Source organism: Daucus carota, chromosome 9 (assembly GCF_001625215.2).
Source record: "Daucus carota subsp. sativus chromosome 9, DH1 v3.0, whole genome shotgun sequence".
NCBI lineage: Eukaryota > Viridiplantae > Streptophyta > Magnoliopsida > Apiales > Apiaceae > Daucus > Daucus carota.
In genome coordinates, this window is record NC_030389.2 from 2,261,913 (window position 1) to 2,284,063 (window position 22,151).

The following is a 22,151-nucleotide window of genomic DNA, read 5'->3' on the forward strand; positions in this document are numbered from 1 at the left end:
ATAATACGCAAAACTATAATTTTACAATGTATAACATGTCTCTTTGATTTCTATTATATTTAATTTTTTGCTTTTAATATACATGTCTCGTATATTTTTATTAAATTCTGAAGAAAAAATTACTAAATTTTAAAGTAATTATTTAAAGTGTAATATTATAGCAGCAGGGCGGGGCGGAGCGAAATTATATTAAATCCTCGATGGGGGGAATGGGGCGGGGACGGGGCAGGAAAAATATATATGGGGCGGGGCTGGGAAATGAAGTACCCGCCCCATTTTTAACCCTAAGCCAAGTACCGCCTCTTCTTGCAAGTTACAACTGTCAATGCTGAGCTGGCTGCCACGACAGAACGCACTTGATGTGAAATGTGAATGTCATCGGATCTGGCCCCACCTCAAATTCCTCATCCAAGATTTTTGTTATTTGACTCATGCATGAAAGTTACTCTCTGTGTCCTTTTCATAAAGAATGAGCTTATGTTTTTTTATCTGCTCAAATGTATATCTAAAAAACTGCAGAATATAATTTTTAAAAAAAAAACTGTAGAAGATAAACTGTAGAAGATAATTTTTAAAAAAAAAACTGTAAAAAAAGCTGAGAGCAGCGAGTAGAGAGAGTTAGGTTGAGAGAAAGAGTCTATTTGTTTTTATATATGATCGTCAGTGGGTGTTTGGGGAGAGCACCAACTTCTGCTTTTAAGTTATTGTTTGGAAAAAAGGGTTAGGTCGGTTTATATGGGAATTTTTGAGCTGAAATCAGAAGTTGAGTTTCTTAGCGTTTTTCCCCCCATACACCACTTTTTTTTTTAAATTATTATTACAAATATGACTTATAGCAGTATAATTTAGTATCAGCGTAGACAATCTCGAGACGAGGCAGAATCGAATTCAGAACCTCGCCACATACACTCATTCTTATTGATCTGACCCGATTTATATAAGAAATTGAGAATACTGATTTTCGTTATTCATTTTTCAAATAATTTAATCTCTTATAAGTTTAAATTTGTTTTAAACTCAACCAAACGACCCCTTAACCACGTGAACAAAGCACGCACAAGTGAGAAACAAAGGACAAAAAATTAATAGTAATTATTTAATATTAAGATATAATATTATATTAACTTGTTTCTTATATTATTTAATAATATACTTTTTTCAATAATATATATATTTAAATTATTAAACTTTTGATGAATTAATAAATATAATTATCCAAAGACTTCTATAATTTATAAGTCACATCATTTCTTAATCTATTTATCATTTATAATACAGTTCTATATTTTAAATAACAAATAATTTTTCTTAATATTAGCCGAGCGGTCCCTCAACGTGTTCCATGAAGCTTTCTGTTTTCATATTTTGGCTAACTATTCGATGAAGCTTTTGATTTAAAAGTTTTGAACCCTTGTAAGCGAAAAAAGATAATGATGTAGACACTTGTATTGATCTGTAATCTCAGCCGTTACTTTCGATCTCTAACCATGCATTTGCATGGAAGAATGACCTACCCAGAAATGAGTCCAGTAGAAAATTTGTAATGCGGCTGTGTGAATGGAGAATGGTCGTAGCGGGGAGTCGAGAGCAGAGTGTCTGTACTACTAGAAAATCAGCATCAGACATCGCACATTATACATCAGTCAAAAAAGTCACCAATGTTAAAGGCCTTTCTTGCATCACCAGAAAAATAAGTGATGTCTTTTTAATATCTTTACATTTGTCTCTAAGTAATGTGATGTCTAAACTTTCTTTTTGAAATTTCGTTACATCAATCTATATGTAAATCGATGTCTAAGTTCAATTTTAAAAATTCACAACCCCTATACTTCTCCCTTTTCCTCAGGCGCTTAGCCAATTTTTTTAGTTTCCCCCTTTTGTATAGTTTGCCTCCATTTAAACATAAATACCGTCCCGCCTAATCAATCATGGAGTATAATAAAATAATAAAAAACTTTAAAAAATATATCAAAATCAGAATCAAAACATACAAAACTAGTAAACAAACATATCGGGGTTTTATTTTCAGACTAAAGAGTTTGCCATTCCCCCTTTCTCTCGACTGCTAGCTTAGCTTAAACCTAAACGCGTGATTAAATCTTCAATCTCCGATTAAACCACTCAACTTCTTCTTTTCATCCTTTAATTCCTTTCTCTCTTTCAAATGTTCTAATTTCTGATTTGTTTCAATTAATTGAAAAGATTCGAAGATTAAAGTGAAGCTATTGTGTTCGCCTTTGAAGTGTAAGGTTCGATCTTGAGGAGTGGGGGTGGTTGGAGCTTAAATCTTGAAGCTTGGTGTTTTTTAAAGCTTAAAGTTTGGAGCTTGCAGTTTAGTTGGATTTTAGGGTTTGGAGTTGGATTATATTTTGGAGCTTGGGTTTTTAGGTATATTCTTCTTTATATTTGTATATATATTTGTTTGGGCTGTATGTATAAATTTGTGTGGTTGTGTGAAACTGAAATGTGTAGTTGTTGTATGTGTAGTTATATGTCTAAAACTGTTTGTATATTGTCCTCTTAGAAATTTTTGTATGTTTTTATGTTTTATAGGCCCCCTGTAAAAATATAATGTGGCTAATTATATTTAAAAGTGTTTATGGTTTAGCTCCATTGACATTTATGTAGGGGGCATTTACTATATATTCGGATGAAGTATGGCATCCTACAATATGTTAAGTTGATCGATAAGTCCCAATCACAAATTTCCCCTGAACTCATGATGTTGTGCTTTATGACATTGTTCCCCACTTCATAACTCTCAATTATTCTATGAAAATATAAGTGAACAGTATGCATTTGTGTGCTTTAATTGCCTTTCTGTTGCTGCTTTATTGATAACAAAATTCTCCGTATGCATGGTGTATTCTCTGTCTGGCTTGTTGATCGATTGTATGCAAACTCAGCTTGAACTAATTAGATCCTATTGGCGAGGATTTTTGCCAACTAAACTTTGCAATAGAAAGGCATATTGGTCGACATGAAGGAGGACTTGCTTGTTCTTTGAGGGAAGCTGTAATCTTTGAAGCTCATGAAGGACGACTTGTAGACACATTGGTAGAGATAAAACTCTTGCCCTGCTATTCTTTTGACATTTTAGACTTGGGAAACTAAAAGATATAATCGATATCAATTTTAGGGACTTGCTAGTACATGAACTAGACTAGGCAATGATAAGAACACAAGAAACTAACCTTAATGCAAATACTTTAACTTAGAATGTACCATTCTGGACAGCCTGACCACCTCTGACTAAAAATGGGATAACTTCTTGTAGGAAACGTATTTTTTAGATCCGTAAAATTTGCTGAAAACTAGACTCCTCTACCTTTCCAAGGGTATATCACACTGCACCCGTAAATTCGTAGATTAAATCAGTTTATTCATCAAAGTGGACTCAAATTATTCTCAGAATTCTCATTTTTCTGTGTCACCAAATAACACTGAGTTCAAGAACACTGGACTTAGAGATAAGAGCTGCAAAGAACTTATGTATACTTCTGGTACTTTTTAATATACTCCTTTTATTATAATATAACCTGATGGATTTTTTTTGGATCCTCTTAGAAACAACTTTGAACCTGTGAAACTGCAATCTTAGCTTATAAATGGTTCTTCATAGGATTTTTACACAAGTTCTGGAAAGAGAAAACCTGATCAGATAACTACTACGTTTCCCTGTCTTAATATATAGCACTAACTAGTATCATGTCCAAAACTTGTTCATTTGTTTATTGTTTAAACAATGATTTAAATAATGGATCATTTCTGCTCATGCTCATGGGCATAACTACCATCAAATTGTAGCTTGGAGCTGTGCTTTCCTTGCATGGATGTTACAAATCATCACAACAAGGTGGGGGTGATGGTATGTGTAACATATTTATCAACTTGGTAAGGTGCTCAAAATATATATCATCGTGTTTTCGTTCAATTAACTAACTATTAACATTTCCTCATCTTCTTTCCGCTCAACACAGGTGGCCTTATCCATTCCTTGACCTGTCACATTCGTTTTCTCCACTGTGGTATGCAGTATTTTAGTATCAGAACTTGCAACGTACTAAAACAAGCAGAATTTCTAAGCTCGCGTTTTTACAGTATTAGACAAGAAAATGTAAATCAGTTCTGATTAAAGTTTTGTCGGTGTTCTTAGATATAAAAAAATTCATTCTGTATTAAGTTTTATTGTGATATGAAAATGACAATGAATAGTTTGGTAGACAATGAATAGTTCAGGGAGTAATTTAATTAAAATAGCAATATACATTGCAGGTTCAGTTATAACCGTGGTTTCACAGATAATAGCAAAATTCTCGCTTGAATAATAAATGCAATAAACATAGATTTTGATGGGAGATCCTTAATAAATTTACCCTTTCAAATATCACTTTCAGGTTTGATTACCTTGGATGGTCATGATATGAAGACATTGCAGGTCCATTAGCTAAGAAGTCAGATTGGGATGGTGGGTTAGAAACCAGTTCTATTTGCTACAATTATACTAGAAAATGTGATGATGAGAAGAGAAAATGCCACTAAAAAAGAGGCTATTAAAGCTTGATACTACAAGTCGTAATCTTTTGTGGGAGGTTGGAGATCGCGGAACTCAAATGTCTGGAGGACAAAAAAGAGGATTGCATTGGCTAGAGCAATGATTAAAGATCCCGCAGAGATATGGAGCCTGCAGAGACCAAAGTTTAGCATGTTGATGGTGGGACTTAAATTTGGTATGTTTGTTGGTGCAAACACACTTTCTGTAATTTATGACATTAGAAATTGTTTAGCCACGGTTACAGGATATGGGAGAAATTTAGCTGATAAATTATGTCTGGGATGAACTATAGTGTAAATTATGGTTTGTAAATGTCTAGTACTAGATTTCGAGTTATGTAGTTTGCTTGTATTCATGAAATTATTTGGGCATTGATTGCATGGACTGATGTCATAAGCAGGCATACATATCAGCTAATAAGAAAAAAACCGATGTAAACTTATATTAAAGATATCACAAAATAAAGAAAATGATGTAAAAAAAAAACAAAGACATCGGTTTCATAAAAAAAAAAAGATACCACATCGCTTCTGATAAAAGATTGATGTAAAACGTGAAGCTACACATCAGTTCCACAAGTTTTTCGATGTTAATGTATCAATTTATTGTATATGTGATAAGTTTAAAATGATATAAATGGCATGCAATTGAAGAATTGAAATCATAGTGAAGGTATACTTTGAAGAAAAATACATCAGATCTTTAAAGAAAATGATGTCTAAAGAGTTTATACACATCGGCTAAAAAGCGATGTGTAATGCACCTACTTTTCTCATCGCACGCGAAGACATCGCTCGGATTTTCAATAGACATCGCTTATTAGCCGATGTCTATTAACTCAAAATGTGATGATGTTATCGTCAAAGGAAACATGCACGAAATTTCTTCGGTGCCCTGTAAGAGCATCTCCAAGGGAACAAAACCCTTAGCTAAATTGTCTACATGGCGCTTAGGTGACATCTAGGTGTCAACTTTTAGAAAATATGTAAAAGTTTTGGACTCCAACCATATTCCCCTTGGCAAAAATTATAGATAACCATATTTTGATTGGCTATATTTGCTGAACCAACAAACCTTTTAGGTATAATTTTAGCTATCATATTATACATAATACCATTGAAGTGTCCACCCTTCCCCTTAGGTAAAAATTTACTTAATCATTATTTTATTATATTTTAGCTAACAGTTTTTATTATCACCTTTGGTGATGCTCTAACAAACTTGTGTATGGTATTTTGATATCGGCCTATTGTATCAAACTTTATCTGACTTGTCTCGCTTTCTCAAATTTGCGTGGATTATAAAAAAATTTGAAGGAAAACTTGCTAGAGCATCTCCGATCATGAAACCCTTAACTAAAATATAACTTGGCAATACCAAAAATAATAAATATAGGGGGTGTTTGTTTCCGGCTTAAAAGCCGGGCTTCTAGTTTATAAGTTGGAAGCACTTATTTGTATCGTTTGTGTAAAAAGTCAAGAAGCACTTATAAAAAGCTAGGAATGCTAACTTTTGTTTCGGGGCTTCTGCTTATTTTCCAAACACTTTAATCACTTATCTTAACTTGCTTCTAACTTCTACTCCACTTTTTTGTTTTAAGTAAGAAGCACTTATTTTAAACTCACCCAAACGGCCCCATAGTCAGTCTTTCGAAAAACTCACACTTCAACTATAGTTATCTGTTTTCTATAATTTTAGTTTTAAAAAACATCTTATAATGATTATATTTATCGAACCTCTACAGGTGTGTAAGAAATCTGTCGGAAGATTACACATCATTTATTACCATATTGAACTGAACTGATATGATCTATTTTAACAATATAAAATATTAATAACATACTCTTTATAAATTATAGACGACCAATATAGCCAATATCATTAAAGCACAATGTCTTACAGGTTCAGCATAATGTCTTGCAGATTCAGTTTAGCCAACGATTATAGCCAACCTCATTGAACATGCTCTTAGAGCATCTCCAACGGTGTTGGCTATAATCATTGGCTAAATTAGACCTGTAAGACGTTTTGTAAAATTTGCTGAACCTGTAAGACATTTCGTTTCAATGGTATTGGCTATATTGGTTGGCTATAATTTAAAGATAGCATGTTATTAATATTTTAGATTATTAAAATAGAATATATCAGTTCAAGATGGTAATAAATGATGTGCAATCTTCCTACAGATTTCTTACAGACCTGTAGAGGTTCGACAAATTTAGCCATCCATAAGAGGTTGGCTAAATTTAGAGACAATAGGTCACTATGGTTGGAGTGTGAACTTTTGAAGTGATTGGCTAAATTTTTTATTTTTGGCACGACAACTCACTTTTTAGCTAAGGGGTCTTCATGGTTGGAGATGCTCTTAGCCTACATATGAAATCATTATTCAACCACCTAAGAGCATCTCCAACGGTGTTGACTAAATTGGACTTATAAGACCTTATGTAAAATTTGTCGAAGCAGTAAGCTATTTTGTTTCGATGATACTGGCCATATTGGTTGGCTATATTTCAGAATTAGTAATTTATTATTCTTTCAAATTGTTATTATAAAAGAATGTATATTATCATATGGTAATAAATGATACGAAATCTTAGTACATGCCTGTAGGCTGTAATGGTTGGCCAAATATAGCCAACATCAATTGGTTGGCTATATTTTTAGATAAAGGTTATGTGTGGTTGGAGTGGAGCTAATTTCACACATTATCTACAAATTTTATTTATGGTATGATTTAATGAATTTTAGCTAAGGGTTTTGATGGGTTGGAGATGCTCTAAATAAGTAATGTATTCTAAGTTTAAGTTTATCCGATGGTCCAATTAAATCTCTATACCGATTTATTTTAATTTTGAAATTTAATTTTAAAAGATGATATTTTGATATTTCAAAATTATATTACGTTTACAAATTACATAATATGTTATAAATTACTAACAAATTATCTAAAAATTAGACTCAAACGAGAACAAGTCCCTCGACAACTAGTGTATTGCGTAAACAGACGATATTTTGTTATAATATAAAAATGATAATTTTTATGGTGAAGTTTGATAGTGAAATTTATAACAACTTACTGTAAAAACCGAAAACAATTTTTTCCAAAAGAATGGAAGGATCTACTTTTTCTAAAATCAGCTTTTCAGCTAAAACGTGCGGTTTAGAATAACTGCTTTTAGATTTATCAAACGGTTGTTAGGTGCATGCAAGAGCAATCCAAACATTACCTTAATCATGTCCAACTTTTTTGGAATCCCACATTAAGGCTGCTTCTTGTCAAGGCTTTACAATCAATCAAGTACCAACTTTTCTTACAACTGTCAATATGCTTAGCTGAGCTGCCACAACAGGCGCACTTAATGTGGAGTCCATTCCCAAACTAACCTAGTTTGGAGTTGGTTTTCCCAATCTAACCTACTTTGTTCGATTCTTCCCAAACTAACCTACTTTACTATTCAAACTCAGTCTTTTCATTTTTCAGATTTTATTTCATTTATAAAAATCCTTTTATATTATATATATATATATATATAGTAATACCAAACGGGTTATATAAAATTCATAATTTATATTATTATTATATTAAAATTTATATTTTACGTAGATAATTATTATTGATTAATAAATAAATATTAAGTTAAGTATATTTATATTAAAATTTGTAATTAATTATTGACTTATATAAATAAATGAAATTTATATTTTTAAAATTATTTATTTTGTAATTTTTTTATGAATTGTCAAATCTACTGTAAAGTTGTCTGCTTGTAAGAAAATAATGTATCTGTGGAAACGAATTGTCACCTCAATGTAAGCTTTTTCTAGCTGCTATTCAAAATTTAAAACAGAGCAGTCTAGTCTAGTCAAACAGTAAGATTTTCAAAATAATTTTACTTTTTCAGCTGCATGTTATTCAAACTTTTCAGTGTATAGTCACTTCAACTGTTTTTAAAAATAATAATTCAACACCTCTAACATTATTATACCACTTGAAATGGCTATATATACATGCACTTAGACTCCTGCATTGAAACACAACATAGCAAACAAAGGTACTTTTATTTAAATTTCTCTCAATTCTAGGTATTCTTATTATAAGCTTGTACACATTATACTAAATTTTGTCATTTGTATATTTTCATTTCAGATGGAAAATTCAAATTCAAACAATTATCCAGATTTTGGAGATCACTATGGAGATCATTTCATGAGTCAAAATAATAATTATTATGATAATTATAATCCTTTTCAGGCTCAAGATACAAATGTTGGTACTAGCCAAAATAACACAAATTTTTATCACTCTCAGGAAATTCAAATGGAAGAAATTATCAACGAGGGAGTAAGAAGATCAACTGCAGTCTATAATCTAAGCGAAACTGACAATTTTAACTCATATCAGGAAGTGGATAGTGAGGACTTGGATAGTGAAGAATTAGACGGTAGTGACGATGCGAATGATTCAGATTCATCAAGCGATGCAGGTGCTGATGGTCAAAATAATGAGGCAAATTATACGGAGGAACATACTCCTAGTGCGCCATGGTTTGCAACTGAAGATGTCACCAACAATGATAATCCAGGTTTTATTCCGAACTTTAATCCACTTACAGATGATCTGTTTGAAGGTCAGTGTTTTGCAGATAAGCAAACTGCTATTAGTGCAATAAAAGAGATCCATATCAAAAAATCCAGAAACTATCATGTTGTGAAGAGTACTACAACATTGTATGAGGCAAAATGTGTTGTGTCTGGATGTCCATGGCGAATTAGAGCTATAAAAAGAAAGAGATATGGTCACTTCGAAATCACCAAACTCCCTGTTGAACACAATTGTCTTTTGAGAACAATCCAACGAGATCACAAGCAACTTAGCTCAAAGTTAATTGCAGATGTTATCAAAAATCAAGTACTATATACATTCAAGTATTCAACAAAACACTCACACGCACACGCACACACACATATATAAGATTTCTTATTTCATGTTTATTCGTCTAGGTAAAGGAGAGCCTGTACTTAAAAGTAAGAAATATCCAGAGCCAAATTACGGAGATGTATAAATATCATGTTAGCTACAAGAAGGCATGGATCGGAAAGCAAAAGGCCATATCAGATGTGTATGGTGATTGGGCTACTTCGTACTCCAAGCTTCCACAATTTTTAACTGCTTTGATGCATTTTAATCCAGGTACAAGAGCTATTATTGAAGCTGAAAATATAACTGGAGATGAAATTACATCAGTGTGCAAACGTGTATGGTGGGCATTCAAGCCGATGGTTGATGGATGGCGACATGCTAGACCTGTTATTAGCATTGATGGTACATTTCTAAAAGGAAGGTACAATGGAAAATTGTTGATCGCAATGGGGTTCGATTCAAATAACCATCAATATCCACTTGCTTATGGCCTTGTTGATGAAGAAACAACAATCAATTGGTCATGGTTCTTACGTTTACTCCGAAGATATATATGCCAGGATAGGAGATGAGTATGTATAATTTCAGATCGTCACGCTGGAATTATTGAAGCAATGAAAAAAGATCAAAATGGTTTCACCGGTGACATGGGTATACACCGTTTTTGTCTTCTACACATTCGTAGTAATTTCAGTTCAGCATATCCTGGAACACATTTGAAGATGTTATGTTGGCTAGCTGGAAATACATCTCAAGTGAGAAAGTTCGATGCAGCAATGAAGCAAATTAAAGAGCTCAATCCTGATGCAGAAAATGGCTTCGTAATATCCCGCTTGAGATGTGGACAATGTCTTTTGATGGAGGACATCGTTATGGGCAAGCAACGACAAATATGATCGAAAGTTTCAACGGATGTATAAGATCTGCTCGTTTTCTGCCGGTCACATCAATGGTGGAGTATTTATATTATCGCTCCGTAAAACTTGTTGCAGAAAGACGTACACAGACCTTAAATGATCTCCAAAATGGTCATATTTATTGCCAGAAATCAAGAGAGCTATTCGAAAATATTGAAAAGAAGGCATCAGCACACAAAATCATCCCGTATAATGAACAAAGAGGAATTTTCGAAGTGACTACTGCTCGTTACAAGACTCAGAAGGGGTATTGAAAAGGTGGCAACAAGCATACAATTGACCTTGGTAAAGGCTTTTGCTCTTGTGGAAAATGGAGTCGATATCATTCCCCATGTTCGCACATAGTTGCGGGTTGTTTGATGTGCAGTCTTGATTGGAAACAATATATTGAACCATCTCATAGTTTGACAACATTATATGAGATGTGGAAATATGAATTTTTTCCACTCGCTAATCAAGCTTATTGGACATTTCCACTGGCAAATAATTGGGAAAGATATGGCACGCTCTTTCCAGATGAGAATTTGAAGAAGAAGAAAAATAAACGAGGACAGAGAGGTCAAAGTCAGCGTATTCGGACAGAGATGGACAATTCAAGAAAAGCTATAAGTTGTGGGAGATGTGGACAAGAAGGCCATACAAGACGTAGCTCACGATGTCCTCAAAATAAGCATTAGTAACGCATAAATGCATGTGTAATTGTCTTTTATTAATTATGAAGTCTTTTAATTTTAGTTGTAGTATTATTTTATATTATTTGTATTGTTTAATATATGTTTTGTATTTGAAAATTATGAAATTTGTGATATATTTATATATTTATAATTTATTATTATAAATGAAAGAATTCTAGTAAATTAAATAAAAATTTAAAAAATAAAAAGAAAATACAAAAACTGAGTTTGAACAGTAAAGTAGGTTAGTCTGGGAATGATTGAACAAAGTAGGTTAGTTTGGGAAAACCAACTCCAAACTAGGTTAGTTTGGGAATATGCTTAGCTGAGCTGCCACAACAGGCGCACTTAATGTGAATATCATTGGATCTGCCCCCACCTCAAATTCCTCGTCAAAGATTTGATTGTTATTTGCGGCTTTTCTTTGTCATGGATAAAAGTTGATTAGTTTATGTGTGCCTTTCGCAAGCAAGTCGGGCCTCTTTCTAATAAAAACTAGCTTACGTTTTTCTATCTGCTCAAAAGTCTTTCTAAGAAACTGCCCAGAGAAGTTAAAACGTTAGAAAGCTAATTTTTTAGAAATTTATTATAAATATTATTCCCTCGGTTTTGTCCATTTTATACAGTTTGCTTTTTAACATCTCACTTAATTGTATATATTATAAAAATAAAATAAAATTTAATAATATAAAAATTTAACTACATCCATTAGTTTCTCTCCCTACATCCACCTTGTACGTTAAATATTGATGGTTCTCACCACTATACCCATTTTATACATAAATATTAGTTAGTCTCACTTCTTCACCCACTATTCTTACTTTTCTTCATTAAATTACACTTTTTCTTAATCTGCGTATCATTCTTCATGTATACACTTCTTATTGGAACGGAGAGAGTATGTGTTTGAAATTTTTTATAATTTTACTACTTCTGAAAGTATGTGTAAAAATATTATCTCCAACTAAAAGCAGTTACGAGTTGACATATTTTGGAAGCGATGTAATATGCCATCATTGTCGATTTTTGTAAATATTTCCTTCTCGATATACACCACGAAACTATTATTCATCCATTCATCCATTCATCTCCCATCTTGTTTCTCATTATGTCTTGACTCCCATCTTGTTTCTCATTCTGTCTTGACTATATTCATTGCAAAAAATACTCTTTTAACAGAAGCTATTGCAACACAGATAAAAATAATGCCAATTTTATCAAACGATATACTAATGGACAAGTTTGAGCTTTCCTAGTTGCTACCTAACATATTGCATGTGTTATTTTTGTTGAATGAAGTAGTCCGCCTGAGCCAATTTTAATGGACTAATAACCAATGAGTTTGGCAAAGTATATGTGTATTAATGTATATATCTTTTGTTTTACTCCCTCTTTGTTTCAAAATACATGTTTATTTTAATAAAATAAAAATTGTTTCAAAATACTCGTTCACTTCAACTTTTAATATAAATTTATATTTCCAAAAACAACTCTCCTTCACATATTTCAAATTTATATTTTCAAGATCAACCATATACCACATACTCCCTCCGTCTCATAATAAGAGCTGTTTTGACTTTTTACACGTAACTTGAGGTGTATAAAAAACATACTTTCACATATTATTTTTTTTTCAAATAAAAATTTAGCGTCTATATTTTTGTTAAAAAAAGAAAATTTAAGAAATAATACATAGAAGTATAGTTTTTCTACATCTCAAATTACGTGTCAAAAGTCAAAGCGACTCTTATTATGGGACAGAGGGAGTATTAGATTCAATTAATGATTTGATACACCTTTTTTTCTCAAAATCTACTTTTCTTAAATTATGTGATTTTTTGAAAGTGGACGTGTAATTTGAAACGGAGGGAGTAATTTTTTTTTAATGGGGTAGCAAACAATAATTTATAAAATCAAATTTATATAAAAAAAAAATATATTAGTGAAGCAGGTCGGTGGACTCCAAGCACATGGTTCCTTCCGCCACTGACAACAATTAGGTTTAACAAGAAAAATATGTCATGTCCAGCTCTTTAGATAATTAAGTATTAAACAAATTAATCCTTACTTTCTTTACCAAACTGTGACAACTCAATAGTTCCAGCTTTATTATTTCGAAGACCTATTTCAAGTGTTTTTCTAAACAATTTAAGTATTTGGTTTATATCAAAATTCAAGATAATCTAATATGTTTTTTTGAGGCACGCAAATAATAAGTGGCCTTCCGTTTTCTCGACTCTTATTATATAAAAAAAGAATTATTGGAAAGAAATTTTGGGAGAGAAGTGCTAAGTTGTATCTTATAACTTCTATTTCCCTTTGACCTTTTTTCCTAGTAAATATCTATTTTTCTAAATTAAAAAACATTAAATTTAACTTAATACTTTAATCACTTATTTTCATTCAAAATTTTTAATAATTTCTAAGTCACAACTTATTTATAATAAACAAATTTCTAATATCTCATACACCGGTTTTCTAGAAAAAATGTATGAATATTTGAACTATAAAGAGGGAGATATTTAGACTACAATACAAATCATTGGACTTAAGGAAATCATTAGCACTTGGGCTTGCTGCATGACCGAAAATGACAAATGAGTAGAAAATTGACTTGACATCCTCTTTTGCCATTATTTTTCTCCATGTTGCTTTCTTTAATGGGTCCTGTTCCTTGACAACCCCGTGTTAGATAAGAGTTATCTATATTTCAAAGGCCCAGATCCAATCTGAGATTTTAATGTATCCGCTATAAAAAACCGCGGATAGGGAAAACTCCCATCCGCGGTAAATAACCGCGGATAGAGAGTTTTCCCTTCCGCGGAAAATAACCACGGATACATTAAAAACCCAAAATTGAATCTGAGCCCTTGAAATATAAATCTAACGGCCCCCGTACAGTGTGTTAGATAACCCTTATCTAACACGCGGTTGCTGTGGAACAGGATCCTTCTTTAATAAGTAAGATTTTCTTTCTTTTTCTTATCTTTAAGGTTCCCCTCACTGTTCATCAATAACCACCAATAACCGAAAGAGTCTAGTCAATCATTATTTTTTATACCCCGATAATACAACATTATACAATAAAATCTCATTATTTAATACTCCGTATGAGAAACGTGTATTCATATACAAACTATCTATTCTAAAGTTTCTATTACAGTCATCACAGAAGATGCATTACATTAAGAGAACCAAAAACAAGCACATTCAGGCGTTAGATCCTTGACTTTAATCAAACATCGTAGAAAATGCATATATTTAGACAATTTCACAGCAATATGAATCACACACCCTTTGCATTGTTCCGGTGATAAGAATATCAATTATATTACAAATAAATCAACTTTCGATTGCTATCCCTCTCAGGCCATTCATTCTTACCATCAATTTGTAGTGCCGCTTCCTTTCGGTTCCCATCTGCAGATGACTGACTCTCCACATCATCGATATATATTGGCACCTTAAGTGGATCAGCATATGATTTATTCCACATCCTTCATTGCTACTTCTTCTGATTGATTCTCCACATCCCACTGTACTGCTTTGGGTTGATCTGCAACAGATCGGTCCTCCACCTGTTGCTCCGTATTAGCTATTTCAATTATAATCATGAGTATTATCACGACACCCGCTACGTCAATACATACTTTTGTAGCATATGAAAAGTTTTTCCAGAAAACTTCCCAAGGATGATTTTTCAGATTAAGCTCCATGAAATAGGCGAAAGCTAGTTGAAGATATGATAAAAGAACTATAAAATCTAAAGCATTTGTTGTGGTGAGAACTTTTTCACTTTTGGGTGGAGTGGCGGATTGTGATGGAGTAAGTTGAGCTCTCTTTCTTTCGACAAAGAGCCTTAGACAGTAACAGCCAATGGCAAATGTCGCAAAGCTTGTCATCCAGTAAACTTTCCATAAATCTGCATCTCCTGTTGCAGACTTGGATAAAGCAAGAAGTGCGAGCTTATATAGAAAATTCAGATATTCAGCTTTATTCCTGTTCAACTGAAAAAAGTAGATTGAACAATAAAATTAGAACACCTATGTCGAACAATTTCAAAAATATCACGAAGCTTCTACATGATTTATAAAGAAATAAGGAGCTTCAAATAACATATCTTGTTGGATAGTCTGTAAGAACAAGGAGATCGAACAAGTTGTATTCGTGTGTGCGTATAATGTAATAACAGATACAATCGAAGGAGACATCAAAGAAAGGATATGAATGAATCTGAGTCCAATGCGAAACCACCTCCTAACAACACATAAGAATGACACCACCATCGAGCTAGAATCGAGCAAGATAATTATCACTAAAAGAGAGGACTGAGATGTATTTAGAATACTCTGTTTTTTTTATCATAAAACCCTTACGACGTAAATAAATATATATAGGTGCAGACAGCGGCGGATCCAGGGTCCGAGCCAAGTGGGGTCCAATTTTTTTTAAACATGATAGGTAGCAAAATTAATATCTTCAGTCTTGTCTTCATCACTCTGCACCTGTGAGCACAAATGACTTGCTATTATTTTGTGTTTACTTTTCTTGACCCGGGCTTGAATTTTTTGGCCCCATAACATTTTTATTGGCCCCATTTTATATTACAGTTCTGATTTTTTATACATAAAAAAGTAGGTATTTTTTATATAAAAATTCAAGTGGGGTCAGGGGCCCCCACCTGACCCCTGTGTATCCGCCACTGGGTGCAGAGAGCACTACACAATTTCAATAATTAATTAAACAAATAATTTAACAACACCACTCCAATTTTAATCGACCCCGATTTTTGCTTTATTCATCTTAGTTCGCATACACGAAAAAACCCAAAACTTGGGACTTGGGAGGCCACTAACCTTGCCTTGAAATCCTACAACAAACACATACATTACAAACACGTTTAGCCACAGCACAAGTGTCTTGTTATGTAAAATCTTGATTTGCTCTGCTTTAGCTTCTAAATGTGAAACTTAAGGACCAGCTTTGAATAATCAATTCATGTCTCACCATCCTTAATCATTTTGAGTAAATAAATGTGCTTCAAAAACTCACACGAAGGACACCACTTGTCACGCGCACACAACAATCACCTACTCAAAATACAATAATTCTCAAAATGGCTAGACAATATAGCGCTAAAACCCACATTTCTTCTTACATATCTATCATTACAAATCAAGAAGCCAAGCATCATAGGTTCACATATTAAATCTACTAGGGGTGAGCAAAAAACCGAAATGAAACCGAAACCGATCCGAAACCGGGGAAAACCGGATAAAACCGATCCGAAACCGAAACCGAAAAATGAAAAACCGACCCGCTTGTTCGGTTTCGGTTTCGGTTTTATGTTCAAACCGATCCGAGAAAAACCGAACCGAACCGATAATTAAAATAAATAAATAAGATTTATAATATATATAATTTATATCAACTTTTAAATTAATATAGTATATTATATTTTTTAAGATAGTAAGTTATAGAGAGAGTTAGATTATATGTTTGTTATTTTCTACTACATTTGTTATTTTCTGTTATTTTTGTTTAGAATGAATATTGTTTTAGTATCCTGTTTAGAGTGATTCTTCTTCTTTAATTTTTTTTGGTTTTGGCTTCTCAACTGCACTTTGCTCTGCCTTAGCACAGTCTGTCTGTTTTAGTGGCTTATGTTTTTTTTCCCCTCGATTTTGAAAAGGCTGGATCTTTCTTTTATCTAATGCAATGCATTGCTTATTAAAAAAAAACCAACAAGAAGTCTGTAGATTCAGTTTTTGCCCCAGATGTTAAGAACTGAATATCAAGTGAAATAAACTAAGCAAACGCAAACAAGTAGTTTTCTGCCATGCATTGGTCTGCTATTTTCTAATGTCACTGCCTGATGCCATTTTCAATTTTCATGTTTATTAAACTTTAGTAATTTATCTTTCAATCTGTCCAAAAAAAAATAAATTAATTTATCATTCAAGTATACTAATCATAGTCGTCTTGTATATTTGTAAATGCGGTTTTAAAACCGAAACCGATCCGATTATAACCGAACCGGAGTTTTCTAAACCGAAACCGAACCGATGGTATCGGTTGCAGTTTCGGTTTTAAATTTTAAAAACCGAGGACATGCGGTTTCGGTTGCGGTTTTATCCAAAAACCGCCCCGAACCGAACCACGCTCACCCCTAAAATCTACCATAAAAAGATGAGATCATCTTCCACAAAAATTGACATATGAAACATAACTTGATTAAAACACATGACTTGACATATAAAACACATCTATTCACCTAAGCAAATTATGAAAAAACACATGACTTATTTTTTAGCAACCAAGCATTTTTTCGACAGCTTATGAGCCCGACCAAACAGCATGTTTGGCCGGCTCATAAGCTACTTATTTTTGGTTTATAAACTACTAATAAGAGCTAAGCCAAACATCCCAGGCCACAGTAAAACCCCAATTCTCCCCTTTTCAACCTCCTTAATCAAGCCCAGTCTTCGAAAAAAAATCCCAAATTTTGTTCGCAACATGGGTTTAAATAGATCAACTAAATTACCGAAGCAAGAGGAAAGCACAATCTCTTAAGATCACCGGAGTATGGCCGGAGATCACCGGAGCATTGCCGGAAAATATGATGAAAACTGATAAAAGTTTCGGAAACATACCTCAGAAGAGACGTTCTTGATGAAGCTTCGAATCATCGAAAACAAGGCAGTGATTCTGTCAGCGACGACGATGACATGGCGGTGGTAGCTGCCTTGCTCCATGCATACATAGTAAATATAACAAGACAAAGAAATTAATAACATAAAAACAGCAAGTACAATCCAGCTTAGTTCCTTCACGTTAACCATTTTGTTTTTGTTTCCTACAAAAGCTAAGAATAGAAAGCAAAGAGTTATGTTGAGAGGAAGAGTTTAGTATTTGTTTTATATATGATTATTGATGTAGACACATGTATTGATCTGTAATCTCAGCCGTTGCATTTGCACGGTAGAATTAATGACGGTGAAAGTTTGTAATGTGGAAGTGTGAATGGTCGGCAGAGAGTAGCGAGCAGAGTGTATGAACTCAAAATCTGATGCCCTTATCATGCAAGGAAACTGCCGGGAAATTGCTTCCGCGCTGTGTAAGCAACTTGTTTATACCAAGCTATTTCATATCGTCCTATTTTGTGTAAAACTTTGGGGCCGTTTGGGTTAGCTTAAAATAAGTGACTTCTTAGTTAAATTAAAGAAGTGGAGTAGAAGTGAGAAGTAAATAAGTGAATAAAGTGTTTGGAAAAGAAGCCGAAGCACTGAGAGAGAAGGTAGCATTCTCAGATTCTTAAAAATGCTTCTACTTCTTTACACAAACGGGTCAAGAAAAGCAGAAGCTGGAAGCAGCTTCTGCTTCCACCATCAGAAGCTTCCAGCCTTCCACCATCCAAACAGCCAACAGGCCCTTTATCTGGCTTGTCTCACTTGGTCAAATCCTCAAATTTGTCTGGAAAACCTTCCAGCCTACATGTAATATCATCATGATTGAACCACCTAAACGACTATTCCGTAATCCCTATATCCCAAAGTGACCCACTTCTTTTTGCACGCATCTTCGTAGGAATACCTTTTTTTTTCTTGTCACAATCTTCTGTATGGATACTTATAAATGATATCTTTTTTGTTTTTTTTTTCTATACAAAAACATAAGATTCATATTTTTTGAAAAAACAAAACAAATTGAAAAATAATATTTATAAATATCTCTTCCGAACGTATTGAAATATATGAAAAAGTCAAATGATCACTTTTTTCGGACGAAGGGAGTAACGTATTCTAAGTTTATCCGATAGGAAGTTAAACCTCTGTACTAACTTATTTTAACTTTTCAAGTTTAATTAAATATATATAATTATTATAAAAGATGAGTTTTAATATTTCATTAGATTGCTATTATTAACAATATGAGACCAAGTTTTCCGCACAACTAGCGTGTTCTGTATATGATATTATGTATTTTGTAATATTCCGTACAATTCGTTTTCTTTAAATGTATCATCATATTTTTCGCTTACATTCGTGAGAACCCTTATATTTGATTTATCACATATAATATCTTTAATTTAAGTGACATGTAATATATTTGATTTCAGATTAAAATACAAATTTATATTTGTTTTTGTAGAAAAAATTATATGAAAATGAGTTTTAAATCATATAAATCAAAGTCAAAATGAGTGACATATATATTTAGTTATTAAATTTGAATATATTTCACTCGTTTTAACTCTGTTTATATGATCCAAAGTTCTATTTTATTTTATTTTTACAAAATGTCAAATATACAATTTGTTTATAATGTTAAATCCATTATATTACGTTTATATATTATGATATTATACATGAAAAATCAAACACACAATATATCATAAATTTTACAAAACACTTCAAATATTTTATACATGACCCATGAGTTATGTAAACCTTTTTCTTACTGCGTTTTTTCTCAAAATGCAAAACTCTTTTCTGAATTATACTTTTATTTACAAAACACAAGCATTTCAAACGAAAGTTATAGTAATTTTTCTAAAATAATGAGTATTCTCCAATAAGGTATTTTTCATAAAACCAACCCTTTATCTAAATGGGTAAACTAATTATTTTACTATTTCTTAAATTATGCCTGACATCTTAAATAATGACGAAATCAAATTTGGAACACCACACACAAGTTAGAAAACCAAGTCTCTCAATTTCTCACACACAGCAACGCAGAACTCATTGCCATACATATATGCCTGGTGGAAATTAATATGTGAAAATCTAGTATTGCAGAAGAGAAAACAGAACAACTAAATTCCGAAGACACGAGTAATTCCCATTCTTCCTACCTTGAGCTCATGACTTCAAATCATCTCATTACTCGTAAATGTATTTAACTAGCACCGCAACGAATTAACCTACATCACATAATATAAGAAACACGTAATTGGAATGTAGTTCATCGTGAAGGAATAGAAATAGAAGAAATGAAGATTCACGACTTCATTCCGGAGGAAGAAATAGAAGAGGTTGAGGATGACGCCGTGGTGATCAGGGCCAACCCTCGGGTAAAGCGACTAATACGAACTCCTAGGGCATTCCGTCCCTTTGATATGTATACGTTTGGATTGGTCCCTTTGATATGTATATGTTTGGATTGGACACGAAGACTAAGAAAAGTGTATAAAGTAATACTCCCTCCATTTTGGAATAAACACGCATATTAAGAAAAAAGTTAGTTAGATGAAATCTTATCTCATATATCATTAATTAGTGACTTGATAAGTGAGAATATAGTTGAGTTTCAAAAAAATCACAATAAATATAGGGATTTAGTGCATTGAGAAATGAGAATAATGTTGAGTTTCAAAAAAGTCACAATTAATATATAGATAAATTTGTATTGAAAGAAGAGAGGGACAAGTATTTTGGGACAATTTTTTTTTCTAAAAGGGACCTATAAATTGAGACGGAGGGAGTATAAAGTGAGAGGAAAGAGAAGGAAGAGTGAGTAAAGTAGTGGGACCCATCAATATATAATTAATAGATTTGTAAAAGTGGATGAAAGTAGTGGGTGGTTGGGATTTTTATATTATAAAAAGTTACCCCTTTGGAAAGGTTTTGAAATGTATAGAATTGAATGAGACATCCAAAAAAGGAAAGTGTATAAAAATCAAAGGGATGGAGGGAGTAGTATATAACGATAAATTCATGCATTTATATATTTACATGCATCTGAATTGATTGTGTTATTAATCTTAAAACAATGTTTTTGATCATGTCAATATATAATTTGAATGTATGTAAATTTTTCCTTTACGATATGAAAGGCACCCAAATCTATAGGGCCGGCCCTGGTGGTGATTCTTGGCTAAATCGAGCTTGGTGGTTGATCTTATGGTTTTACTCCATCTGTTCCGTTTAATTCTATACGTTTCTTTTAACTGCTCGACACGCATTTTAATTCTCTTATAAAATATAGTTCTGTAACTTATTTTTGAGATTTTATCCGAACTTTAATTCAAAAAAGAAAATTCTCAAAAATATATTGCATAACTACATTTTGCAGGAGTATTAAAGTCTCTGCCGCGTCTCCGTCCCCAATGTATACTACTCAGGGGGACAGAGGGAGTAAGTTTCTAGGCTGTTCCAAATTATGTTCTAGGGTTTAGGCTCCCGTAGTTGTCTGTCTGTTTTAGGTGCTGGTCTCGTTTTCTTTAGGTTGTCCTTGCTGCTGTGTACTTTGTGTCTCCTAGTTATCTACTACTCCCTCTGGTCCTTTATATAAGGTACCTTGACTTTTTGCACATTGTTTTAGGAGTTTTGACCATATATTTAAATTTAATATTTTTAAATTTTTTTTTCTGAATAAAAATATAACATAAATATTATTATGTTATAATAATTCAAAACAGAATAATTTTTATCTATGTTGTTGTTTTCTTTATAAAGATTCTTTTTCTTTATCTTATCTTTAAGGTTCCCGGTCACCAGTCATCAATAACCACCAATAAGTCAATAACCAGAAAGAGTCTAATCTCAATTATTTAATAATTGTTAAATTATTTTATTACATTATACTTTTTATCCCGACATAATGATAACACATATTTAATCCCTCCGTCTTTTAATATTTTTTCTGTTTCTTTTTGTCACGGTTGACGACACACATTTTTTATCATTATAATCTTTAATTTTGTCTTAGGGGTCATTTGATAACACCTTAATGAAAGGAATCATTGGAGTCGTCCAGAATTTATTTGATCAAGAGTGTTTGATAAACTTCGTGATAGGCTGGACGACAAAGAAAAAGTTCTGAACCACAGCACCTAGTTTCTCTCCCTCAACCATCTAGCGGAGTGTTTAGTAAAACAAAAAATCCACTTCAGCATGACTCTCGCTCAATTAATAATATATTTGTCTAGTTCCTAATAAAATTTATATATGTCATATTGCATACTCTCTTTGATTTATTATATAAGTTGTTTGACTATTAAAAAGAATTTTTAGAAGATTTGACAATATGCTTAAAATTATTTTTTTTTAATTTTTTTAATAAAAATATTTATATTT

General features: G+C 32.6%; 2 protein-coding genes and 1 long non-coding RNA gene across 6 annotated transcripts; 2 read left to right on the forward strand and 1 right to left on the reverse strand.

Annotated features, from left to right (window-relative positions):
• Positions 1–1,766: 1,766 nt before the first annotated feature.
• LOC108202904 (uncharacterized) lies at positions 1,767–4,915 on the forward strand. 4 transcript variants are annotated; one of them, XR_010287970.1, is made up of 5 exons: positions 1,794–2,388; positions 2,907–3,057; positions 3,808–3,894; positions 3,981–4,028; positions 4,398–4,915. It is a non-coding gene; the product is annotated as an uncharacterized LOC108202904 (long non-coding RNA). The 4 variants fall into 4 exon arrangements; XR_001803252.2 differs by having other exon boundaries at positions 1,790–2,388; positions 3,808–4,028; XR_001803251.2 differs by having other exon boundaries at positions 1,767–2,388; positions 2,907–4,117.
• A 3,961-nt stretch (positions 4,916–8,876) lies between these two features.
• On the forward strand, positions 8,877–10,375 carry LOC135149272 (uncharacterized). Its single transcript, XM_064084485.1, has 3 exons — positions 8,877–9,467; positions 9,560–10,005; positions 10,165–10,375. The coding sequence occupies exons 1-3, from the start codon at positions 8,877–8,879 to the stop codon at positions 10,373–10,375; spliced, it is 1,248 nt and encodes a 415-aa protein (XP_063940555.1).
• A 3,835-nt stretch (positions 10,376–14,210) lies between these two features.
• On the reverse strand, positions 14,211–18,003 carry LOC108202902 (uncharacterized). Its single transcript, XM_017371510.2, has 2 exons — positions 17,724–18,003; positions 14,211–15,077 (listed from the first exon to the last, which is right to left on the reverse strand). The coding sequence occupies exons 1-2, from the start codon at positions 17,910–17,912 to the stop codon at positions 14,556–14,558; spliced, it is 711 nt and encodes a 236-aa protein (XP_017226999.2). The 5' UTR covers positions 17,913–18,003; the 3' UTR covers positions 14,211–14,555.
• Positions 18,004–22,151: the final 4,148 nt, after the last annotated feature.